The following is a 25,440-nucleotide window of genomic DNA, read 5'->3' as shown; positions in this document are numbered from 1 at the left end:
TGCACGCCCACGAGTGTCCCTGCCCACTCACGGGTGTCTCTGAATGCCTACAGGTGTCCCTGCACACCCACGAGTGTCCCTGCACAGCCACGAGTGTCCCTGCACACCCTCATGTGCCCACGCGTTCCCCTGGCCCAGCCTTGCACACCCCAAAAGGCCCTCAGGGCTTCTCCACGGACCCAGCAATGTCAGGCGTTGAGTTTTCCTTTTTTTAATAAAAAAAGCAAAGAGCAGGAAAATGTACAGCTGGGTTGGCTTTGAAAAGGCGGCTCAAGGATGCTGGAAATGGGGTGGGGGGGACAGTCAGGGAGCAGTGGGGGCACCCAAGGGACCATGGAGCACTGAGGGGTGGGTGGCAGTGCAGGGTGGGTGCCCACAGGGCTGGATTAGGGAGCCCATCCAGCACAGCTTGCCTCATCCTGAGGTTTTTATGGAACCTGTTTTTTCCTGGTGTCAGCATCCACCATTCCCAGCCATGCCCACCCCATGGTGACATTTCTCCTCTGTGCCACATCCTTTGCCTGTCCCCATGACCTCTTTCCCTGTCCCACTCCCTTGCTCCCAGGGCCCATTCCACCCTCACCCCCGGAATGTGAACCTTAGGTTAAAACAGGTGTATTAAATAAAACAAAACAAAAAAAACCCCCATGCTGAGGTTTTTATACAACCTGGGTTTTTTTCCTGGTGTCAGCATCCACTGTTTCCAGCCATGCCCACCCCACATCCTTGCCCCACAGTGACATTCCTCCTCTGTGCCACATCCATGACCTCTCTCCCTGTCCCACTCCCTTGCTCCCAGAGCCCGTTCCACCCTCACCCCCAGAATGCGAGCCTTAGGTTAAAACAGGTGTATTAAATAAAACAAAAACAAAACCAAAAAAAACCCTTTCACAGTCCCACCCCTCCCCACATCCCCCCTCCCCAGGGTCTCCCTGACCCACTGCCAGTGTCACGCCGTGTCCCCTGCCGGCACGTGCAGCCTGTTGTTGTCCACGTCGACGTCCCCACCAAGCTGGAGGCAGCACGCCTGGGAGCCTTCGTCCTCCTCCTCCTCCTCAGTGGCAGCTCCGGGTGCCGGGGGCTCCCCGGTGCCCCCGTTGAGGGGCACCTTCTCCCTCTGGCGTGACGGGGGGCTGTGGGGCGTGCTGCAGCCCCTCACCTTGCTGCGAGCTCTCAGCTGGTCCCGGTAGGCCATGAGGGCCAGGCAGGCGGCCCCGGCCAGCGTCACGGCCAGCAGCACCGTCACCGTGACAAACTGGGACCAGTACGAGCGGGGGGGCGAGCTCTCCTGGCCCAGCTGGGCCGCGCCAGAGTCCCTGAGCTGGTAGCGAGCCACGGTCCAGGTGTAGCCGTTCTCTGTGGCCTGGCAGGTGTAGGTGCCCTCCATTCCCTGCTGCATGATGACCACCAGAGTGTGGTCAGGCTGCACCACCGTGTGCCCCTGGGCACTGCCAGGCTGCTGCCAGCTGTAGGTGGCCAGGGCGGAGCGGCGAGGGCACGGCAGCTGGACCACGGCGTTCAGCGCGGGGCTGAGCCCTGTGGGTGTGGAGAACAGAGTGATGTGGGTCACCTGAGGCATAGTGGAACATTTTCTAGGGTAGAAATCTATTTTGATTTAGGTAGAGTGTACATCTTTAAGTATGTAGCTTGCTGCGTAGTCTAGCGGCAAAAAGCCTAAGTGTTGCAGATATCTTTTATGAAAAATCCTTTCCTTAGGACTTTTTCTCCTGAAAAGCTGAGAGGCCTCAGGAACAAAATGTAACCAATGGTTATCTGCTGCTGTGGAATGCAACAGGTGCATCTGGGATTGGTCTCATGTGGTTGTTTCTAATTAATGGCCAATCACAGTCAGCTGGCTTGGACTCTGTCCAAGCCACAAGCCTTTGTTATCATTCCTTCTTTTTCTATTCTTAGCCAGCCTTCGGATGAAATCCTTTCTTCTATTCTTTTAGTATAGTTTTAATATATCATAAAATAATAAATCAAGCCTTCTAAAACGTAGAGTCGAATCCCCGTCTCTTCCCTCAACCTGAGACCCCTGTGAACACCATCACACCTAAGCTCAGAGAAACTGCTTCAGTGAAAGACAGAGATAAGGGGGTAGGAGACAGAAAGTGATAGAGAGAGACAGAGACTGCTGTGAGAGCAACTCAAACCTGACCTAGGAATTTTTTCTGATAAAGAAGAACTAGCGGGAAATGTCACGCGAAATTCGTAAAAATAAATATGTAAATATTTATAAAATATAATATGAATATTTATAAATGTATAATGTAAATATTTATAAATATAAATGTCAGTATTTATAAAAGAAATATTGTGAAACTGTATGCATGTCTGTTTGAGAGGGGGACCTGAAGTTCCCAGAAGTACGCATGTGACCTTAAGGGAACCATTCCCACATGCATCCAGCGCTGTAATAAACATACCGGCTTTACAACTTCCACAAAAGCTGTAGAGTTTTGTTTATCCCTGCAAAACACACCCCATCAGCCCCATCCCACCCCCCGTGTACCCCCATACTCAACCCTGCACAGCGGGATCCTCCGGTGCCCCCCAGGAGCGGGGCATGGCCGCGCTCCTCCCGCGGTGGCACACGGCGTCCGGTCTTCCCCTCTCAACATCCTGCAGCCACTCACTCCTGCAGCCAGGAGAGAGGGGTCAGCAGCATCCCAGCGACCCCCAGAGCCCCTCCAGCACCCATCCTGCTGCTCACTTGTTCTCACTGGCCAGGTGGGCGGGCAGGCAGGCGCCCCTGGGGCTGTGCCAGGCGCAGTAGGGGTCCCGTGCCAGCACGCACTCGGCACAGCTCTGGTGCAGGCTGCAGTTGGCCAGCGGGACCTGCAGGACTCCTCTGGAGTAGCCCACGTAGAGGATGCCCTGGGGAGGGAGAGGAGCAGGGCTGAGCTTTCCCCCAGTGCTGGTTTTGGGTGGCTGTTGGGTGTCTGGGTGCTCACACCTGCCCTACCTTCCCTGGTGCCAGCAGCAGGTTCTTCACCGGCTCTGGCGCTGCAAAGAGCTGGATGCTCTCCACGATGTGGGCACTCTCAGGCAGCTCCACTGCCTTGTGCAGGAGACCTTTGTCTGTGGGGCATGGGGGACATTGCTGAGGCTTTGGAACTGGAGGGGATGGGATGGGTGACCCTGTGTGCCCCCCGTATCACCCCACCTGTGGCCAGGAACATGACACGGTACTTGGTGCCCAGCACGCCGTGAGTCTCGTGCACCGTGATGCGCGTGTAGGTGACATCAGACTTCACCAGGAGAGGCTGCCCATGGAGGGGTGACACCTTCCCGTCCATCAGGAAATGGTTCTTCATGAAGCTGAGGGCCATGTCTGAGGAGGCACCCATGGAGCACTGTGGGGGAACAGAGGGGTTTGTGCTGGGGTGGGAAACTGAGACACGAGGAGGGGAGGATGTGCTGCCAGAACCACGCTGCCCTGGCCAGCATCAGTGGGGTGCAGAGGGACCCCTCTCCTTTCCCATCCCACCTGCAGGTGTGGGCACACAGGGATACACAGAGCCCATCTCCTGGGGACCAGCATTGTCCCCTGGTGGGGAGCACACCCCTGAGTGGGCAACACTCACACTGCCAGGCCGGGGACTCATGTCAGGGCCACTGTAGACGGTCCAGCGAGAGCTCTCCTTGTTCAACTCCTTGTACTTGCCCTCGAAGACCTCCTCCAGATCCTCCTGTCTGTAGGCACAGACAGCGGCGCTGCCCGCCCTGCCTGCCTGCCTGCAGGGAGGGAGGGACAGCTGGTGGGCAGCAGCAGGGCACGGGCCCCTGGGCTCCCTCCACAGCCCTGGGTGCTCATCAGTGCGAGGTGAACAGCCCTGGGCACTCCCCAGTGCCAGGTGAACAGCCCTGGGCACTCCCCAGTGTGAGGTGAGCAGCCCTGAGCACTCCCCAGTGCCAGGTGAACAGCCCTGGGCACTCCCCAGTGTGAGGTGAGCAGCCCTGGGCACTCCCCAGTGCCAGGTGAACAGCCCTGGGCACTCCCCAGTGTGAGGTGAACGGCCCTGGGCACTCCCCAGTGCCAGGTGAACAGCCCTGGGCACTCACCACTGTGAGGTGAACGGCCCTGGGCACTCCCCAGTGTGAGGTGAACAGCCCTGGGCACTCCCCAGTGCCAGGTGAACGGCCCTGGGCACTCACCAGTGTGAGGTGAACAGCCCTGGGCACTCACCAGTGTGAGGTGAACGGCCCTGGGCACTCACCAGTGTGAGGTGAGCAGCCCTGGGCACTCACCACTGTGAGGTGAACGGCCCTGGGCACTCCCCACTGCAAAGTGAACAGCCCTGGGCACTCATCAGTGTGAGGTGAACAGCCCTGGGCACTCACCACTGTGAGGTGAACACCGCGTAGAAATCGGCGCAGCCGTCGCTGTCGCTGTCGTTGCAGGGCAGAGCAAAGGCATGGTGGATGACGTTGAAGGGGAAGTGGCCGGGCTCGGAGCACTCCAGCTGCGCCTTCAGGAAAGTTGTCCACTTCTTCTGCAGCACCTTGTCCCCCCCTACATCGCTCTGCAGGAGGGTGATCATGACCAAAGTGACAAGACCCCTTTGCCATTATCCCCCATCATCTTTGCTATCACAGTACAACTATCATCCCCATTATGGTCTCTTGTCACTGTCCCTGTCCCCTTGTCTCCTGTCACATCATCATCGTCCCCCACTGTCGCTCTGATTTTTTAAGATTTTCTAAGCTTTCTGATGTTGACGTTCTTGTAGCAAACTTTCTCACACACTTTCTGTAAATAACTCATTGCTTTGCATTCTTTTACAGAAGAAATTTGATAGACTGTTAGTTTGTCCAGTGTCATTGGAGAGGTGGCACTGTCACCCTCCAACCCACTGTCACTTTTAGAAAACTATAAATGTTAAAGCCAGATAATAAACTTCCCTTTTTTTCTTCTTCACCTTGAGAGCAGCAGCGTGCGCTTGTGTTCTTTCATGTCCTACAGTGACAGCCCATCGCTGTACCCCCAGTGCAGCCCACCACCATTCCCTGCCGTCACACCTTGCAGACACGGGCCACCCGTGGCACCAGGAGCCTCTCAAAGAAGTCGAACTCCTCCGCTGTCTCCTCGAAGAAGAAGTAGACCTTGTCATCCCGAGGGAGGCTGAAGGAGGCCACGAAGGCGGCGTCGGCTGCAGGCACAGGTGGGTGAGAAGCTGGAGCCATGGAGGGCTGCAGCACCTCCCTCCCCAGGTGCAGCACCTTCCCTCTGCTCACCCGAGAGCCAGCGAAGGAAGTCGTCTGTCTTGAGCAGGGTGCGGGTGCCCAGCGAGCGGGAGATGATGGGCTCGTTGCCCTGGAAGTTGTTCATGGTGCCAGCATAGAGCTCTCCATCTGCCCAGGGACACAGAGGGCGCTGAGCCATGGTGAGGACCCCCCACCCTCGCCCTCCACTGCATGGGAGCCCAGCTGAGAGGCCACTGGGCCCATACTCACCCACCAGCAGGGCCGTGTAAGTGTGCTGGGGATCGAAGGGGCACTGGCCCTTCCCGTCCAGGAAGGACTGTCCTCTGCCACTGGTCAGTGTGAAGCTTTCCAGGTGCTGTGCAAAAGGGGAGAAAAATCAGCCAAAGGACTGAAAACAACCCCAAATCTGTAGGGAATGAGTGTGGAATACCTTGCAGACATAGGGTGGCCCATGTCTTCAAGGTGGGTGCAGGGATGATGACAGAGGATGCTGGGGGTACCCGGCTCCTGTCACCTTCCCCCATTTTCATTTTGGGGAGTGGCAGTCCCCACCACGTGCTCAGCATGGAGGAGGCTGAGGCAGGGACAGAGAGCCTGGAGTCACCTGAAGGGACCCAAAATTGGGGTTTCCCTGCCCAGAGGAGGAGTTGCTGGCAGCTGAATGAGAATCACCAAAGGCTCCTTTAGCAGATGGGACACCAAGATGTCCCTTGGGGGGGACACCCAGCACCCCCATGATGCAGCTCACTTCTGGGCCCATATTTTGTGGGTCCTCACAAAATACAACCCCAGAGAGCCCCAGGATCCTGGGGAGGACACTCACAACGTAGGTGCATGCAGGGCTGAAGGCGTAGGTCCCACAGGCGTAGAGGTGGGTCTGGTTCAGGGCCACCAGGACTCGGATGAAGTTGAAGCACTCAGTCTGAGGGGGAAAGAGTTGGGTGCTGAGCACCCTCATAGCTTTGTGGGACCCCTGAGCCCCCCCAGGGCCAGCTCACCTCTTGGCTCTTCTTCTTAAAAGCACATTTAGATGTTTTCTCATCTGTGGGTCCCCACTTTATCTACAAAGGAAACTAAGATGTTCCTGGGCTGTCGAGCCCAGCCCTACGGGAAAACCGAACCACAGCAGAGGCGCCTCCCTCTCCCACCTCCCCAAAAGGTGGTGCTGCTGCTCACCGAGGCTTTGGCACGGATGCTGCCGGGGGTGCCAACGGTGAGGGCCAGCAGCCAGTCGCGTGCCCCCACGTAGAGCTCCTCCTCGCTCTCATCCAGGAGGAAGATGTCGTAGTGGGACACGTTGTCCTGGCTGAAGTGGGTGAGGGTCCGCCGGGGGTCCCCTGGCAGGAGCAGAGGGGGTGAGGGGAGCCCAGGGGTCTCACACACCCACACACAGCCCCACCACCGCCCTCCGTGTGCGGATGTGGCAGCAGCTGTCAGTGCAGCTCTGTTTAGCCTCACCACAGGAAATGGGGTGCAGTTCTTCCCCTTCAGATCTCATATCACCATCACCCCTTCACCCTCCAGCTCCCCACTTCCCACTGTCCCCTCCAGCTCCTGCTGCAAGAGCTGAACATCCCCAGGCTGCAGACCGCCAGAAATGGGGTGCATTTCCCCCCAGGCTGTGCCTGTGATGCTTTGGGGCCATGGCCAAGGGTAGTGCTCTGTTTGGGGGATGCACTGCCCCAGAGTGCCACCCTGGAGGGGTTACAAGCCCCTGAGGTGCCAGGTTTGGGGTGTCACCAGCCCCCAGGATACAGCCAGAGATTGCAGATTCTCGTTCATCCCCAGCAGGCACCGAAACTGGGGGATTTTTGCAATTCTGGGCATGGCTGCATGGGGAAAGGGAAGTGACAGCGCAATCAGGGCTGGAAAGGCACGACCCTGCCATGGGGCACAGACCCTCCTGATTGGCACATCACAGCCCCCCAGTCCCCTGCTTTGCCACCATGCCGTGCCCTGTCCCTTCCAGAGGCAGCTTTTCATCCCCCCAGGGTGACCCTGAGCAGACCCTGGCTGCCAGCTGGGTGACAAAATCACTGTAGGATCTGCCCCATTGGGTGTTGAGGTGCCAGGAAACCTCATCTACTCTCATCCCCTCCACACCACCTGCAGCCACTGGTGCTGTCCCCAACCCACTGAGCATCACTGATGGGCCAGGGGTGGCTACACTGGGGAAAACCCCAAGGTTCCTGATGCTGTCACTGTCCCCAGCCCCACTGAGGGTCACTGATGGGCCAGGGGTGGCTACACTGGGGGACACCCCAAGGTTCCTGATGCTGCCACTGTCCCCAACCTACTGAGCATCACTGATGGGCCAGGGGTGGCTACACTGGGGGACACCCCAAGGTTCCTGATGCTGTCACTGTCCCCAACCCCACTGAGGGTCACTGGTGGGCCAGGGGTGGCTACACTGGGGGACACCCCAAGGTTCCTGATGCTGCCACTGTCCCCAACCCCACTGAGCATCACTGATGGGCCAGGGGTGGCTACACTGGGGGACACCCCAAGGTTCCCGATGCTGGATGCTCAGCCCTGGGGATGGACACTGTCCCACGCAGAGGCTGTGTGCCCCCGTCCCCAGCTGTGTGCCCCCGTCCCCAGCTGTGTGCCCCCCTCCCCAGCTGTCCCCGCTGTCCCCGGGCTGTACTCACCGCTGGGGAAGGCGAGGCGGGGCAGGGGCTCGGCGCAGAGCAGGGCAGCCGGCACCACCACCCCGCAGAGCAGGCGGAGGGCGGCGGGCATGGCTGGGGGCGGCAGGGCTGTGCCCCAGGAGGGTCCCACCACCATCCCTGCGGGGAGGGACAGGGTTCAGGACTCACGCTGCTGCTGTCGGGCTGGCTGCGTGTCGCTGCACCCGGCGGAAACCAGAGGGGGGAAGCGGCACCCGAGAGAGGGAGGGGGGACGGGGGTGCCTGCAGTGCTTCCCCCCCCCAGTTTGGGCACGAACTTCCCATTGCCAGACCAGCACCCAGAGAGGTGCCCTCGGCCCCTGGGCTCCTCACCAGCATCTCTGGCACGGTCAGGATGTCCCCTCGCCGTGTGGGGCTCCTGTAGCACAATGTCTGGCACAGAGATGTCCCCTCACCCTTTGGGGCTCCTCACCAAAATCTTGGCACAGTCAGGATGTCCCCTCTCCCTCTGGGTTCCTGCACCACAATCTCTGGCACAGTCAGAGAAGTGCTGTCAACTTCTGGGGCTCCTGTACCAAAATTCTGGCACAGTCAGAGATGTCCCCTCACCCTCTGGGGCTCCTCACCACAATCTCTGTTACAGTCAGGATGTCCCCTCACCCTCTGGATTCCAGCACCAACATCTCTGGCACAGTCAGAGATGTGCCCTTGTCATGTGGGGCTCCTGCACCACAATCTCTGGCACAGAGATGTCCCCTCGGCCTCTGTGCTCCTGCACCAACATCTCTGTTACAGTCAGAGATGTCCCCTCGACATGTGGGGCTCCTCACCAACATCTCTGGCACAGTCAGAGATGTCCCCTCACCCTTTGGGGCTCCTGCACCAACATTTCTGCACAGAGATGTCCCCTTGCCATGTGGGGCTCCTGCACCAACATCTCTGGCACATTCAGAGATGTCCCCTCACCCTCTGGGCTCCTGCACCACAATCTCTGGCACATTCAAAGATGTCCCCTCTCCCTCTGGGGTTCCTGCACAGGACTCTGGCAAAGAGGCATCCAGAGGCTCCTGCCTTTGTCCCCAGAGCCTCAGAGCCCATCCCCACCAGGGATTCCTCTGCCTGGCTCCATCAGTTATCACAACATCCACAAAATGGTGAGGAACACACACAGGAACCCCCTTCTTGCAGCTCTTTCTGCAGCACCGGGGAAAGAGCCACATCTGCAGAAGCTGGCGGCGCCCAAACCCCTTTGCCCATGGCCACCGCGTCCCCAGCGAGCAGCATTACCTCTCTGGCAGCCGAGGACGGAGCCTCTCACCTCCAGCCCTGCCACAGGGGCCCCAGGCAGGTGCCCGAGCCCCGGGGGCTGCGGCCACGAGCGTCCCGCGGCTCCATGCCCGGATCTGCTCCAAGCTCCCAGCCCGGCTCTGCTGAGCCCGACCCAGCCCAGCCCAGCCCCGCGTGGCTCCGGGAACCTGAAAGTCCTGCTGGAAGAGGACGAGCCCCGGCAGGTTGGGGCAGTGGGTGCCTGAGCCCGCCTCCCCTGCCTCGCACCCCCGCGGGGACAGCAGCGGAGCCTGGTGGAGGCAGCCGGGATGGGAACCGGGATGGGAACCGGGATGGGAACCGGGATGGGAACCGGGGAGCTCTGCTCCTCCAGCTGGGTGCCCAGGGGGTGGCAAAGTGGGGGACAAGGATGTGCCCATGTGCCAGGCTTTGCTCGCTCAAAATCTTTGGGGTGAGGAAAATAAACGGCATTTTTCCTGTGGATTGTGCGGGCCAACAGCAGGCCCGAGCATCAACCCCAAAACAGCCCCATGGGGACAGGCATCACCCAGAAAACCTGCACCCCAAAAGAGCCCCATGGGGCACCCCAAAACAGCCCCATGGGGACAGGCATCACCCAGAAAACCTGCACCCCAAAAGAGCCCCATGGGGCACCCCAAAACAGCCCCATGGGGACAGGCATCACCCAGAAAACCTGCACCCCAAAAGAGCCCCATGGGGCACCCCAAAACAGCCCCATGGGGCACCCACAAACAGCCCCATGGGGACAGACATCACCCAGAAAATCAAACCTTAAAACAGCCCCATGGGGCACCCCAAAACAGCCCCATGGGGCACCCACAAACAGCCCCATGGGGCACCCCAAAACAGCCCCATGGGGCACCCACAAACAGCCCCATGGGGACAGGCATCACCCAGAAAACCAAACTCCAAGGGGGAACAAGGCTCCCCAAAATAGCCCCATGGGGACTCCCACAAACAGCCCCATGGGGCACCCCAAAACAGCCCCATGGGGACAGGCATCACCCAGAAAATCAAACCCCCAGGGGGGAGCAGTGGTCCCCAAAACAGCCCCATGGGGCACCCAAAAACAGCCCCATGGGGCACCCTCAAAGTGCCCCGTGGGGACAGGTATCACCCAGAAAACCTGCACCCCAAAACAGCCCCATGGGGCACCCCAAAACAGCCCCATGGAGCACCCTCACAAAGCTCCCACAGCTGTTCCACAATCCCATTTTCCCCTGGAGATTCCATCCTCAAGCCCAGGCTGCTCTGGGATGGCTGTAGGCGAGAAACCCCCCAAAACCAAAGCCCTGGAGCTGCTCAGCATACCTGAGGCACCCCAATATCCCTGTGGACAAGGCTGAGGAGCATCCTGCCCTGCTGGGGCCTCCTTACCTGCCTCTGCCACGGCCCGAGCAGCCCAGGGGAGCCCCGGGAGGGCAGAGCTGTGCTCAGCACCTTGCTTGGCTGGGACAGAAGCTCCTTGTGAGCACAGAACACAGAAAGTAGGTTACTCTGCCCCGGATTTCCCACTTGGCACGGGGCTGCTGGGGGACGGGGCCGCACGGAGCCTCGGACCGGCCCCATTGTTCTGCCCTGGGCTGCAGCCACCGAGGCCGTGGAGGGGGGGATGGAAACGGGAGCAGAGGCTCCTCAGAGAGGCTGGAGATTTGATTTGGCTCCTCAGAGAGGCTGGAGATTTGATTTGGGGCTGTGGCGAGGCTGAGGAAACCACCAGTGTTGCCCAGCGTGAGGCAAGGCTGACGCAAGATGTGAGGTGACCGCAGCCCCAAGGCTGCCCCTGGAATCCCCTCTCAGCCTCGTCTCTCCTCTTTTTTGGGCCCCCTGGTCATGGTGGGCTGGGGATGTAATTTACAGGGTCCCTCTGTAGGATTTGGCACACGGGAGGGAGACCAAGGGTGGTTCAGTTCCCCCTGGTGCTTTCAGGCTGAGCACAGCTGGGGTTTGTTTCGTGGGTCTTGCTCCTGCTGGGGTCTCCTCCTGGAGGATTCCCTCTAAGGCAGGGAGCGTTGTGCTGTCAGTGAGCACAGAGCCACAGGATGGAGCCAGGCCCAGCCCTGGTGCTCCCCAAGGTGGGCTCTGAGGGGTGCAGGGCAGCTGTGGAGCTGGTGGCACCGATGTGCCGGCTGCTCAGGCATTCCCCCTGCCTCAATTTCCAAGAGTTTGGTCCTTCTCTGCAGCAGCTGGGCTGCAATTCCCTGGCCATGTCAGCTCCCAGGAGCATCCCCGTGGGGTGGGGGTGCAGGAATGCTCCCAACACCCACGAGGGGCTGGGGCAGCTGGGCCTGGGGGAAGCCCCGAGATCCAGATGTGTGGGGGAAGCCCCGAGATCCAGATGTGTGGGGGAAGCCCCGAGACCCAGATGTGTGGGAGATGGAAGGCAAGGCAGGAGGGGGAGGGCCAAAGGCACGGGAGGATGGAGGGGAGGAATCTGGGGGCTGATTGTGCCGGTTGTGTGGGGTTGCTCCGTACAAAGGGTGGGGAGAGCTGGGGGGTGCGGGTCAGAGAGAGGAGGATGCACGGGAGGGAGCTGAGGGGTGCAGGAGGTGTGGAGGGGTGCACAGCAGGTGGGGGAAAGGGAAATTTGGGAGGAATGTGAAGGCAGGGGGTGCGGGGGGTACCGGGGGGGTACCGGGGGTCACCCCAGGGCCGCCGCCTCATCCTCTTTGTTGTTGTTGCTGGCAGCATCAGCGCTGGGGGTCCCCCAAGCCCAACCCCACTATGGCGATTTCCCCCTTCCCCCTCCACCTCCCGCCCCCGCCGAGCCTCCCCAGAGCCCCCGGGGCCCCCCGGCCGCCCCCGGCCCCGGTGGCGGAGCGGCGGTACCGACCTGCGGCGGGCGGGCGGGAGCAGCATCCCCCGGCCCCGCATCCGGCTCACGTCGCCATGGCTACGGCTGTACCGCGGCCCCCCCGCACCGACAGACCCTGACGGACGGACGGACTGACGGACACGGGGCTGCGCAGCCCAAACAGCCCCGCACCGACAGACCCGGACGGACGGACGGACTGACGGACACGGGGCTGCGCAGCCCAAACACCCCCGCACCGACAGACCCTGACGGACGGACTGACGGACACGGGGCTGCGCAGCCCAAACACCCCCGCACCGGGGCACGGAGGGGCCTCTACCGCCCCCCACCCCACACAACACCGAGCCGGCAGCCCCAGGAGGGGCAGGGACACCCCTCTGCCCCCACGATGTGTGTTACATCCTCTCCTGACACGTTCCTGTGTCCCCAGAGCTACGCTGGGGTCCTTCATCCCAGCTGTGCCCTCAGCTTTTGGCAACAAGTCCCTGCACCCCCATCTCAGCACCCCCAGATCCAGACCCCATCCCTGCACCCCCAAACCCACACCCCATATGTGCACCCCCAAACCCACACCCTATATCTGCACCCCCAAACCCACACCCCATCCATGCACCCCCAAACCCACACCCCATATCTGCACCCCCAAACCCACACCCTATCCCTGCACCCCCAAACCCACACCCCATATGTGCACCCCCAAACCCACACCCTATATGTGCACCCCCAAACCCACACCCTATATCTCTACCCCCAAACCCACACCCCATCCCTGCACCCCCAAACCCACACCTTATATCTGCACCCCCAAACCCACACCCCATATCTGCACCCCCAAACCCACACCCCATCCCTGCACCCCCAAACCCACACCCCATCCATGCACCCCCAAACCCACACCCCATCCCTGCACCCCCAAACCCACACCCCATATCTGCACCCCCAAACCCACACCCTATATCTGCACCCCCCAAACCCCATCCCTGCACCCCCAGACCCCATCCCTGCACCCCTCCACACCCACATCCCATCCTGCACCCCCAGACCCCATATCTGCACCCCACACCCCATCCCTGCACCCCTACACACACACCCCCCATATCTGCACCCCCCAAACCCCATCCCTGCACCCCATTCCTGTCTCAGCCCTCCCACTGGACCCATCTCAGGTGAGTGCTGCTGGCTCTGGCTTCCCCTGCTGTGGATTTGGGGGGTCCCTGGAGCGCCTTGGGGTGCAGCCGTGGCACCAGGCTGCACTGCAGGTCCCCCCCCTTGCCCCCAGCATCCACAAATTCTGCTTTAGGGCATTTCCCCCTTGGAATTCCCCTTGCAGGAAGCCTGGCCTGGCTGGAGCTTGCAGACCTCACTGTGGAGCTTTCTCCCTTCCCCTTCCCAAGCTGTGTGGGAACCCCAAAACAGGATCCCCAGGCACCACTTCCTCCCCCCTGTGCAGCCACCTCAGCCCTGCACAGGAGAGGTGCCAGCCCTGCACCAGCTGGGGAGCAGTGGCAGCACCCCAAAAACCTCCAGCATTGCCCTGCACCAGCTGGGGAGCAGCAGCAGCATCCCCAAAACCCTCCAGCATTGCCCTGCCAGGGCTGGAGAGAAGCAGCAGCACCCCAAAACCCTGCAGCATTGCCCTGCCAGGGCTGGGGTGCAGCAGCAGCATCCCCAAACCCTGCAGCATTGCCCTGCCAGGGTTGGGGTGCAGCAGCAGCACCCCCAAACCCTGCAGCATTGCCCTGCCAGGGCTGGGGAGCAGCACCAGCATCCCCAAACCCTGCAGCATTGCCCTGCCAGTGCTGGGGTGCAGCAGCAGCATCCCCAAAAACCTCCAGCCTGCAGCATTGCCCTGCCAGGGCTGGGGAGCAGAGCCAAGTGCCCCTGCAGCTGCCAGGCTTTGGGAGGTTGGAGCCTTGTGCAGGCATCTGGAAGGAGTTGGTGCCTTGTGCCCAGCAGCACTGGCAGCTGAGCTGGAGCTGGACGCTCCTCAAGGCTGAGCTGCAGCCCCTCAGCCCTGTCTGGACACCCCCAGGGTGCTCTGGGGGGCTCCTCTGACCTGCAGCACATTGGGGTGCAGCTCTGGGGGGTAGCAGTGGCCACAGGCTCACATCTCAACCCCCCCTTTGGGATTAGCAGGGTGGCTTGACCTTAATCTCCCTGGGCATGCAGGGGCCTGGAGGGGCTGCCCTGGGGCTGGCAGGGCCCCCAGCACCCCTGGGCCATGCCCTGCCTGGCAAACCCTGGTGCCTTGCCAGACACTGGAGTCAGGCCCAGCTCTGCCCCATCCCAGTGGTTGCTCCTTGTGCTGCACTTTCCCCCCCCAAAAAAATCTGGTGGTCCTCAAAGCCCAGGGTGCCTCTGAGAGACCCCAACGTGGCCATGGCCCTGCTCTGGGACCCCCATCTCCCTGCTGCCACAGCCTCAGGGCTCAGATCCGTGGCACAACAGGAGGAGAGGGACAAACCTGACCTCGAGTCAAGGCTTTGGCTGGAGTAGGGCTGGGGCTCTTCCACGGGCTCTTTGTCCCCACAGGGCTGTGTGAGGTCCCTGTGGGCTGTAGCTCCCTCTGGGCTGTGTGAGGTCCCCATGGGCTGCACGTGGCTCCACAGGGATGTGCAAAGGTCCCTGTGGGGTTGTGCAAGGCCCACACCAGGGTGTGCAGGGTCCCTGTGGGGAGTGCATGTGCCCCATGGGGCTCTGTAAGGAGCCCAAAATGTCTGCATGGTCCTTACAGGGCTCTGCAATGGCCCTGGAGGCTCAGTAAGGAACCCAATCATGTCAATATTGTCCTTAGAGGGGTGTGCAGTGTCCCTGGGGCTGTGCAGAGACCCCAAGGGGCTCTGTAAGGAGCCCAAAATGTCAGTATTGTCCCCTGGGAGCTGTGCAGAACCCCCATGGGGTTCCAGCTCAGCCTTTGCCCAGTGCCAGGACACCGTGTGCCCGTGGGGGACATGGGGAGGATCCAGGGTTCAGTTCCCTGTTGCATTTCCCCATGGCAGTTCCCCATGGCAGTTCCCGTGTCTCCTGAGCTGTCTCCTCCCAGGAACAGCAGCACAAGATGCCAGCAGCATGGCTGGCTTCCCCCATCGCTCCAGAACTTGCTGTTTTGGGCACAACCTCGTGACTTTTGGGGGGCAGGAACCCTGGGGAAGGGTTGAATGCCCACGGAAGGGGACAGGCTGTGGCAGCAATGCGGGGGTGGCTGTCCCAGCGTGGTGTCCCTGAGCTGGCAGGAAGGGGAGGCAAACAGCACAGAGAGGGGCTCAGCGTGTCCCCTCTCATGCTGTGGGCCTCTGTCACCTCCCTGCTCCCCTCTCCTGGAAGGGGAGATGGCACCTCGCCCACCTCGCTGCTTCTCCACAGCCTCCCTTGAAGCTGGGAGGTGGCACCAACACCCAGCACCCCCTGGCACCCCCTGCGCCCCCAAACCTCAGCCCTGCTGAGCCCAAACCTGGGGTGATGCGAGCCCACACAGCACGGGGGACCCGGGCACCCAAGCACAGGGGCAGGGGTGCCCCCAGGCTGGGCACCCCGGGCACCTACCTGGCAGTGCCTGCGCCCCGGCCGCCCGCCCGCCTGCGTCCCTCGCTCACATCGCGGCTCCGCAGCGCTGTGCCTGGTAAAGCCGATTATGCAGCGGCTTTACAGCTCCCCTCCCCAGCGTCCTGCCTGGCTGCAGTGCCTGGCACGGCCCGGGGGCACGGGGGGTCCCTTGGCAGAGTGGTAGGAGCAAAGCTTCGCTCGGGTTCTGTGCACCCCTAGCCCATCCCAGCTTGGGGAGTGTTGGGTCTCCAAAACCCCCAAGAGGAATCTCTGAGTCTTTACCTCAAATTCCAGCCCATCCCATCCCAGCTTGGGGATTGTTCGGTCTCCAAAAGCCCCAAGAAGAATCTCTGAGTCTTTATCTCAAATTCCAGCCCCCCCCTCAGCCCATCCCATCCCATCCCAGCTTGGGGAATGTTGGGTCTCCAAAACCCCCAAGAGGAATTTCTGAGTCTTTACTTCAAATTCCAGCCCCCCAGCCCATCCCATCCCATCCCATCCCATCCCATCCCATCCCATCCCATCCCATCCCATCCCATCCCATCCCATCCCATCCCGGGGATTGTTCAGTCTCCAAAAGCCCCAAGAGGAATCTCTGAGTCTTTACCTCCTGTCCAGTCCCTCTCCTGGTCCAGCTCTTAGCAACCCACCCCATTTCCCCCCATCCACAGTGGGTGCTGAGCCCCAGCCCAGCCTGTGGGGTGCAAAGAGATCCCTCTGGGGGCGTCCCTTTGCTGCTGGGGGGGCAGCACAGCACCCCCAAATCCCCCTGGAGAGCAATGATGACAGCACACAGCATGGGAAGGGTTCAGCTGTATTTTGGAAGAAAGTACAGGCAGTAATACAGAAGCTTTGCAAGCATAGATACATAACAACCTCCCCAAAACCCACTGGAGTGGGGGGCTTGTCCTGGCACCTTCTCCAGCTCCACCCCTCTGCTGCACTTGAGGTCGGGGGGGGGCTGCAGGCGTTTCCCAATCAAGGCAAAAAGCCAAGAGATCTGCCAATGGCTGGATGGGCTCCTGCCAAGGGGGCAGCTGCATCTATCAGAGCCCCAAATCTGCCCCACTCGAACAAAAAGCCTTCCTAGATGCTTTCCTGGCAAACCAGCTCTGACCTGGACTGAACATCTTTCTCTTAATCCCTGAAACAGCTCCTGAGCTCCGGCCACCAGAGATGAGCCCGAATGACTGCAGGAGAGGGAAGGTGGGGGTGAACCCCTCTGGATCAGTGGGGGATGAACCCTTTGGGGGATGAACCCCTCTGGATCAATGGGGGATGAACCCTTTGGGGGATGAACCCCTCTGGATCAATGGGGATGAACCCCTCTGGAGAGTGAACCCCTCTGGATGCAGTGGGGGATGAAACCCTCTGGGGGATGAACTCCTCTGGATGCAGTAAGGGATGAACCCCTCTGGATGCAGTGGGGGATGAACCCCTCTGGATGCAGATGGGGGTGAACCCCTCTGGGGGGATGAACCCCTTTGGATGCAGTGGGGATGAACCCCTTTGGATGCAGGGGGAATGACCCCTTTGGGGGGTGAACCCCTCTGGATGCAGTGGGGATGAACCCCTCTGGATGCAGTGGAGGTGAACCCCTCTGGGGGGATGAACCCCTCTGGATGCAGTAAGGGATGAACCCCTCTGGATGCAGTGGGGGTGAACCCCTCTGGGGGGATGAACCCCTCTGGATGCAGTAAGGGATGAACCCCTCTGGATGCAGTGGGGGTGAACCCCTCTGGGGGGATGAACCCCTCTGGATGCAGTGGGGATGAACCCCTCTGGGGGGATGAACCCCTCTGGGGGGATGAACCCCTCTGGATTCAGTGGGGATGAACCCCTCTGGGGGGATGAACCCCTCTGGATGCAGTGGGGATGAACCCCTCTGGATGCAGATGGGGGTGAACCCCTCTGGATTCAGTAGGGGATGAACCCCTCTGGATGCAGGGGGAATGACTCCTTTGGGGGATGAACCCCTCTGGATGCAGTGGAGGTGAACCCCTCTGGGGGGATGAACCCCTCTGGGGGGATGAACCCCTCTGGATTCAGTGGCTCTCAAAGAGGGGGCCTGGGGGGCCCTGCTGGGGCTGAGCTGGTGGGACTGAGGTCCATCACCCAAATCCATCTGGTCCCAAAATGCAGCTCCGGTCTTTTCACTTGCCCTGCTCCATCTCCACTCCAGTGGGGCTCCCAGCCCAACCCCAACCTCAGCTAAGGCACAACTTGGCTGATTTAGAAAAAGGGCAAGAGGTGCCTGGGATGGGGAATAAGGGGGATACAGTACATAGAGCAGGGAGTGCAGGCGGGCAGGGGGCTGGGGAGGGGGCAATGCCCACACAGGGACGTGGGCATCGCCCGCGAGCTGCCGGGAGCCCCCGCGCCAGCACCGCCAGGAATCACAACTCAAAAACGAGACAAAAAAAAAGGGAATTTTGGCTTCAGATCCCAAGAAAAAGGGTTGTAAAGGCACTGTGCTCCACTTGGGACAGGACAGCAGGCCCTGTGGCACGCAGCTCCAGTGGGTATGGCTGCGCTTCTCCCTGTCCTATGTAAAAAGCTTTGGCAAAAAAGGTACAATGGAAGGAGCATTTCAACTACAAACTCCTCCTGCATGGCTGCTCTGTAAACACAGTTCTTTGCTGTCTTTGGCTGAAGTTCTAAAAAATATTTGAAGCTGAAAAGCTATTTTTTGGTTTGGTTTTCTTTATATAGAAATAGATTTTTTTCTTTACAAAAAAAAAATCAAAGCATCTTTTAGCACTTTTAATATATATATATATAAAATTCCTGCTATAGAAAAAAAAACACCTTGGTTTTTGATATCTTGTTTTTTTAAAGGGAAAAAAATTTCTGTTGCTTTGGGAAAAAAAAAACAAACCTAGCTGGAGACGGGCAGGAACCACAGGAATGCGCCATGGAATTACATGATGCTGCAGTTCTGCACAGCCTGAGCCTGCAAGGGAGAAAGAAAAAAAGAGAGTTAAGAAGACCCCAGTGTCACCATCCACTTGCTCTGCCTGCAAAGTGTCCAGTGGGATCCTTTGGATGCCCACAGTGCCCCCACACACTCCTCCATCCTGGCCCTTGGGGTGTGATAAATAAATCCTCCCAAGCTGGGATGTTCAGAGTTCCAAAATTTGAGAATTAGTGGTAGGTGATATATGAGGATTATAATATTGACTAAGAGTATCAATATAGAATATATTGTATATTAATCTAATATATAGATACAAGGTGCTGAAATGTTCACATTACCAGCATGAGTGCTCAGCAGCAGTGGAATGAATGATGTGGTGTCACAGACATCTTTTCTGAAAAATCTTTTTTTTAAGATTATTTTTCTTGAGAAGCTGAGAGGCTTCAAGAACAAAATGTAAACAATGGTTATCTGCTGCTGTAGAATGCAACAGGTAGATCTGTGATTGGTCTCATAGAGTTGTTTTTAATAATGGCCAATCACAGTCAGCTGGCTCAGACTCTCTGTCCGAGCCACAAACTTTTGTTATCATTCTTTTTTTTTTCTATTTTTAGCTAGCTTTTTGATGAAACCTTTTCTTTTATTCTTTTTGTATAGTTTTAATATAATATATATCATAAAATAATAAATCAAGCCTTCTGAAACACGGAGTCAGATCCTCCTCATCTCTTCCCTCATCCTAAGACCCCTGTGAACACGGTCACAATGGGGAATGCTCTGGGGTGCCGAGTGGGGATGAGTGTGAGATGGAACGGGGTGGGAAGCATCACTTTCCAATCCCTCTCAGAAGCTCCCATCCCTTATAAAGAGGTTTGTGTGAGCTGGAAGAGGAAGAGCGGGGAGAAGGAGAGCAGGGAGGGGGACAGCATTGCAGAGAAAGGACAGTGCCAGGACAGGGCGCCCCAGCAGCACGGGGCCGGCTGGCACTGGCACTGGCACTGGCACTGGCACTGGCACTGGCACTGGCACTGGCACTGGCACTGGCACTGACCTGCCTGCGGGGGCTGGAGCTCCCCAGGAGGTAGTTCCTGGTCACCAGGCTGTCCCCGAGGCCGATGCCAGAGTCGCCCATGCTGCGGTAGCTGCGGGTGACGGTGACGCTGGAGCTGGACGAGCCCGAGGACATGGAGGTGATGCCGGCGTTCTGGGAGCCCGACTTGTCAGCTGGCTGGCCACACGTGCCACACACCACGGTGCGGGAGCGCAGGTTGTACTCGCCAGGGTCCCCAGAGCCACTGCAGCCCTGCACACGGGGGGACAGACGGACAGAAGGGACTCAGGGCCCTGCCAGAGCGTGCCCTGCACAGAGTCCCTGCCCTGGGGATGGTGGCAGCACCAGGGTGACACAGGAGAGCTCTTGAGGAGAGCCTGGCTCACCTGTCCTCTCCATCATGTGGTTTAGAAATAATATTTAATTAATAATAAATAATGTAATATAATATAATGTAATATAATGTAATGTAATGTAATGTAATATAATATAATGTAATGTAATGTAATGTAATATAATGTAATATAATATAATATAATTGCTATATTATATTATATTACATTCTATTCTATTCTATTCTATATATAATATATATTATAATTATATATATTATATATATTATATTTAAAATATATTACATATATACACATATATATACATATATACATCTATACATACAACATATACATAACATATATAATATAATATAATATAATATAATATAATATAATATAATATAATATAATATAATATAATGTAATGTAATGTAATATATTTGTTTTTATTTATTTATTATTTAAATAATATTTAATTAATAATTAATAGTATTTAATTACTGCGTTTCTAATCCCAAGTGACTGGGGCCAGCACGCTGCCAGTGGGTGATCAGGAGAGGACAGAGCAGAGTGGGTGATCCTCAGTGAGAGGACAGAGCAGCTGCTGACAAGAGGTGTCATCCATCAACTTCCCACCATCCTATCCTCCAAGCAATGCTCAGCCTCCCTCTGACTCTTCTGAGCCTTTTCATGGCACGTCAGGGTTCTTTAGGCTTGGAGACGACTTCCAGCAAGGTCTTCAGAGCTTTTTTAGTGAGCAGCACTCTGCTTCAGATGCCAGAGGTCTGTGTGGCTTCTCTGATGCTGCTGTTTCTACAGCAGCCTCCCCACTGCCTTCTCCTGTATGCCTGATCCTGCTCCGAGCTCCCTCCCACCCTCCCTGAAGCTGCACCCCCTTGGAACCAGCAGCACCCCCTACCCAGGGCCCTACTCACATGGTGGTGGCGGTGGTGGATGCTCATTTCATCATCATCCTCATCCTCATCGTCATTGATGATCACAGTGCGCACCAGTTTCCTCATGGCCACCTCCTGCAGGGGACAGGGGGTCAGTTGGGAGGGTCAGTGCCTGCCACCCCCCATCCCCGTGCCAGAGCTGCTCTCACCTCCCCGTTGGAGTTGATGAGGGCGGTGCGCAGGCTGTCCCCGGAGCCCCAGCTGCTCTGGGCTTTCCACACCAGGTTGCTGGGGGGGCTGTGGGTTGCTCCAGCTCCCGAGGCCCAGATCTAGGGAGAAAAGCAGGAGCAAAGTGACTTCTTCTGGTCTGCAGACTCCACAGCCTGGCGGGTCTATCACCACACACCAACCACTCCATGTGAGTGGCCTGGCAAGGTTTGGGATCTTGGCAAGGTTTGGGATCTTGCCTGGATCCTCCACCAGGCAGGGACTCACCGTGACCACCTGGCCAGCCTTCAGGGTGAACTTCGGGGGGAAGCGGTAGGTGAGGGGGGGATCATCCCCATTCTGCCTCTTGATCTGCCAGTTCCCCATGGCCTGGTCCTGTGAGAGAGAGCAGCAACCCTCAGAACCCTGGTTCCTCCCCAGCTTGTCCCATTCACCTCCTGCCCGTAGGGTGAAGCAGGGCTGAACCTCACCCCTAGGGTGTCAGCACCCAGGACACCCCTCTGGCTGTCCTGAGCAGCCCAGACCCTGCCAGGGGGCTCAGGGAGCCTGGCACAGAGCCCACAATGCCTGTGTGGGTTTGATTATGACCTGTGGAGCAAGTCACCAACCTTGTATGAAGATCAGCAAGCCATGACAGTTTAAGTAGAATAATAGTGAAATTATCACAAGGTGAAAAAATAGATTTTGGGGTTTTCAGAATGGGGGTTCAGGGGCAAGATGGAGGGATTTGGGCGTGTCCAGCCTTTCTCCTTCTTCTTCTTGGTCTCTATCTTCTGCTGTGATGGTGGCACTTTTGGCTTGGTTTAGAGTAGAAGCTCAGTGTCTAACATAGGTGATAGGTATTGGGAAGTAATTGTAAATATTGTACAGGTAGTTTTTAGTATAAAAAGACAACACCACCCTGGGGCAGGGCAGAGTGGTGAGAGAACACCTGAACAGACCTCGGCAGCACAGGAGAAAGAATTTTATAGATAAGAAACAATTAACAACCTTGAGACCAAGAAATGAAGAGCCCTGACTCCTTCAAGCACCGGGCTGGGAAAAGAGACTTTGGATCTCACCCCAAAGGCAAACTCACCTCGTTGGACTTGTTCCTGAGACGGACAAATTTGCCCTCCAGGTCCACCTCCTCCACGCCAACACGGCCACTGGTCCGGGCATGGTGGGAGAAGCTGGTCCGGCTCTCGCTGTCCTCCAGCTTCCTCTTCTTGGAGGAGCCTGGGGTGGACAGGTGGCTTCGGGATGCACCTTTGTGGGATGAAGGGCTGGGGGACAGCCTCAGCCTGGCAGGGGAAGAAGAGGAGATGAAGCCAGTGAGGACACAAAGGTTGGGACCCTGTTGAGGATTGCAATGCAAGGTGTTTTTTCAATTGCCATCTGCATGGCAGATTATCTTTGTCAAGTGGGCAGTTTGCTTTATCTCTCTCTTTGAGTGACCACATTCACACCTCCCTGGGAGGGGACACTGCTGATAACAGCTATGGAATGTCCCTGCATGGCTGATAAGAAGTATAACATCCCATTGGGAGATGCCCCGCCCAGAGGGAGGAGCCAAGCATTGCTACCCGGATATAATCCAGAGGTTTGGAGACACCAGCACGGCTTCTCCACGGGATTCCCCAGAGGAACAGCAGCAGCCTCTCCTTCCACTGGATCCTCAGAGGAAGAATACATCCTTCTCTGCAGGACCCCCTTGCTCCAACAGAACCACCCCCTGACACTGCAGGAGGGCTGCAGCCACATTTCCAATGGGACTGCCACCAACACCCTGACCCACAGGGTGTCAGGCTGGGTTCTGACTCTGGCAGTGTTGTTCTAGTGCACTGCATTGTTTATTTTATCCTTTTTTTTTTTCCTTTTCCCTATTAAAGAACTGTTATTTCCTACTCCCATATTTTTGCCCGAGAGCCCCTTAATTTAAAATTTACAGCAATTCAGAGGGGTGGGGAGGGTTTACATTCTCCATTTCAGGGGAGGCTCCTGCCTTCCTTAGCAGACTCCTGCCTTTCCAAACCGAGACAGACCCGCGTGGCCCAGAGCTGGGCACAGCACCCTGAGCTCACCGCTCCTCCTCTCCCTCCAGCAGCTTGCGGTAGGCGTTGATCTCCATATCCAGGGCCAGCTTGATGTCCAGCAGCTCCTGGTACTCATCCAGCTGCTGCTGCATGCGCGCCCTCATCTCGGCCATCTCCCGCTCCTTGTCGGACAGCAGGCGCCGGTTGGTCTCGCGTTCCCTGGCCAGAATGTCCTCCAGGTCGTGCAGCTTCGCCTCCTTGGCAGCCAGCTGCGGGGAGGGGACAGATTGGTCTCCTTGAGCCAGGTCTTATAAGCTCTTGGAGGTCTATATGACACCCGAGATAGCTCAGCCACCTCAGAGGGCATCAAATCGGCAGGAAGAGTTTTAATAAAAGGCCAAATAGCAGCTCTTTACAGAGAAAAACCGGGTCAGGGGCATGAGGCTCTTGCTCCTGGTAAAACACCTCACAAAAGCAATTACTGCCTTTGTTCTCTTCTTTTTCTAGTAAATTGCCTAGATGGGACTTTTTGGCTTCTGTCCAATTGGCTATCCTTAAATTTGATGTGAAGTCCCCAAGTTCCTATGAGGTGTCTTTTCACCCAACTGAGGAGAGAAACTTCTGAGCTTTTTTCCTTTTTTAAAGAGACAAAGGATAATTTGGTCACTCCATCAACAGGGGGGGCACATCCCTGCAGGGTGGGAAGGTGAGGGCGAGCCACCCCACCTGGGACCATCCCTAGGGCAGACATCCCAAGGAACCCTTTTGTCTCAACCCACCTGCTTCTGCAGCTGGCTGACTTCTGAGGAGAGGTTGTCAATGCGGATTCGGGTCTGCTGCAGCTCCTCATGGGCAGCACCCACCATGTTGCTGTTCCTCTCAGCTGACTGCTTGGCATTCTCCAGCTGGGGGACAGGACAGGGACATCAGCACCTCATCACCCGCCGCCCACCTGCCCTCTTTGGGGTTGGAGGGAGAGGAGAGGAGAGGAGAGGAGAGGAGAGGAGAGGAGAGGAGAGGAGAGGAGAGGAGAGGAGAGGAGAGGAGAGGAGAGGAGAGGAGAGGAGAGGAGAGAAGAGAAGAGAAGAGAAGAGAAGAGAAGAGAAGAGAAGAGAAGAGAAGAGAAGAGAAGAGAAGAGAAGAGAAGAGAAGAGAAGAGAAGAGAAGAGAAGAGAAGAGAAGAGAAGAGAAGAGAAGAGAAGAGAAGAGAAAGGAGCGTGGGGGATCTGCTCACCTTCGCCCCGTAGGTTTTCTCCAGTTCCTCCTTGTAAAGCCTGATCTGGGCCTCGTGCTGGCTGCGCAGCTCCTGCAGGGCCTCGGACAGTTTGCTCTCAAACTCGCGCTGCCGCCCGTTGTCGATCTCCACCAGCCGCGTCTCGTGGCGCCGCTTGGTCTCCCGCAGCTCCTGGGGACAGCAGGGGACACTGGGTTGTCACAGACACCTTTCATAAAAACTCCTTTCCTTAGGGTTTTTTCCTCCTGAGAAGCTGAGAGGCCTCAGGAGAAAAAACGTAACCAATGGTTATCTGCTGCTGTGGAATGCAACAGGTGCATCTGGGATTGGGCTCATGTGGTTGTTTCTAATTAATGGCCAATCACAGCCCAGCTGGCTCGGACTGTCTCAGTCACAAGCCTTTGTTATCATGTGTGATGGTGTTCACAGGGGTCTTAGGTTGAGGAAGAGACGAGGATTTGACTCCATGTTTTATTATTTTATGATATATATCATATTAAAACTATACTAAAAGAATAGAAGAAAGGATTTAATTACAAGGCTAGCTAAGAATAGAATAAGAAAGAATGATAACAAAGGTTTGTGGCTCGGACTCTCTATCAGAACCAGCTGGGCTGTGATTGGCCATTAATTAGAAATATCCAACATGGGCCAATCCCAGATCCACCTGTTGCATTCCACAGCAGCAGATAATCAATGGTTACATTTTGTTCCTGAGGCCTCTCAGCTTTTCAGGAGGAAAAATCCCAAGGAAAGGATTTTTCATAAAAGATGTCTGTGACAATCATTCTTTTTCTGTTCTTGGCCAGCCTTCTGATGAAATCCTTTCTTCTATTCTTTTAGTATAGTTTTAATATAATATATATCATAAAATAATAAATCAAGCCTCCTGAAACATGGAGACAACGTTCTCATCTCTTCCCTCGTCCTGGGACCCCTATGAGCACAGCCACACTGGGTCACCTCAGGGAGGGGACACAGCACAGCCAGGGGGTGATCCCAGCCCTGTGATGTGGCAGCACCTCACAGCTCACCTCGCTGTAGATGTTCTTCTGGAATTCCAGCTCCTCCTTCAGGGTCTGCAGCCGGTTCTCGGCATCCACACGCCGCAGCATCTCATCCTGCAGCTGCTTCTTGGCTTCGCCCAAGGCACTTTCCAGCTGCCAGGGGGATGGAGAAGGAACATCACAGAGGGCTCTGGGCATTGCTGGGGACCCACCACCCAACTGCATCTGCCCCACAGCCCCAGGCAGCCCC

At 57.3% G+C, this 25,440-nt stretch overlaps 2 protein-coding genes across 5 annotated transcripts in view; both read right to left on the bottom strand.

Annotated features, from left to right (window-relative positions):
• Window positions 1-651: 651 nt before the first annotated feature.
• Window positions 652-15,551, bottom strand: SEMA4A (semaphorin 4A). Of its 4 annotated transcripts, none has more exons than XM_077192044.1 (15): window positions 15,508-15,551; window positions 7,863-8,000; window positions 6,388-6,548; window positions 6,210-6,272; window positions 6,035-6,133; window positions 5,461-5,566; window positions 5,242-5,358; window positions 5,026-5,156; window positions 4,348-4,529; window positions 3,591-3,741; window positions 3,170-3,359; window positions 2,969-3,084; window positions 2,717-2,880; window positions 2,529-2,641; window positions 652-1,536 (listed from the first exon to the last, which is right to left on the bottom strand). In XM_077192044.1, the coding sequence occupies exons 2-15, from the start codon at window positions 7,996-7,998 to the stop codon at window positions 950-952; spliced, it is 2,316 nt and encodes a 771-aa protein (XP_077048159.1). In that variant the 5' UTR covers window positions 7,999-8,000; window positions 15,508-15,551; the 3' UTR covers window positions 652-949. The 4 variants fall into 4 exon arrangements, with proteins under 4 accessions (XP_077048159.1, XP_054507200.2, XP_077048158.1 ...); XM_054651225.2 differs by lacking the exon at window positions 15,508-15,551 and adding an exon at window positions 11,983-12,224; XM_077192043.1 differs by lacking the exon at window positions 15,508-15,551 and adding an exon at window positions 10,527-11,773.
• Window positions 15,552-17,417: 1,866 nt separating this feature from the next.
• LMNA (lamin A/C) overlaps window positions 17,418-25,440 on the bottom strand; it is a 28,194-nt gene continuing 20,171 nt past the window's right edge. The window contains exons 3-12 of the mRNA XM_054651124.2: window positions 25,218-25,343; window positions 24,184-24,354; window positions 23,729-23,854; window positions 22,998-23,218; window positions 22,013-22,217; window positions 21,202-21,309; window positions 20,916-21,035; window positions 20,746-20,841; window positions 19,476-19,727; window positions 17,418-18,460 (exon numbers count right to left, since the gene is read on the bottom strand). Coding sequence (XP_054507099.1) covers window positions 18,428-18,460; window positions 19,476-19,727; window positions 20,746-20,841; window positions 20,916-21,035; window positions 21,202-21,309; window positions 22,013-22,217; window positions 22,998-23,218; window positions 23,729-23,854; window positions 24,184-24,354; window positions 25,218-25,343 — 1,458 coding nt within the window. The 3' untranslated portion in view covers window positions 17,418-18,427. The remainder of the gene's footprint in view (window positions 18,461-19,475; window positions 19,728-20,745; window positions 20,842-20,915; window positions 21,036-21,201; window positions 21,310-22,012; window positions 22,218-22,997; window positions 23,219-23,728; window positions 23,855-24,183; window positions 24,355-25,217; window positions 25,344-25,440) is intronic.

The sequence above is a fragment of the Agelaius phoeniceus genome, chromosome 31 (genome assembly GCF_051311805.1).
Source record: "Agelaius phoeniceus isolate bAgePho1 chromosome 31, bAgePho1.hap1, whole genome shotgun sequence".
Classification (NCBI taxonomy): domain Eukaryota; kingdom Metazoa; phylum Chordata; class Aves; order Passeriformes; family Icteridae; genus Agelaius; species Agelaius phoeniceus.
The sequence above is the reverse complement of the archived record's forward strand: the minus strand, read 5'-3'. Positions and strand labels throughout refer to the sequence as shown.

Coding starts and splice junctions, on each gene's coding strand:
- SEMA4A (XM_077192044.1), bottom strand. CDS start 7,998: ATGGTGGTGGGACCCTCCTGGGGCACAGCCCTGCCGCCCCCAGCCATG. Junction 3,085..3,169: donor TGTCATGTTCCTGGCCACAG/GTGGGGTGATAC, acceptor CATGCCCCACAG/ACAAAGGTCTCCTGCACAAG. Junction 1,537..2,528: donor GGAGGATCCCGCTGTGCAGG/GTTGAGTATGGG, acceptor CCACACCCACAG/GGCTCAGCCCCGCGCTGAAC.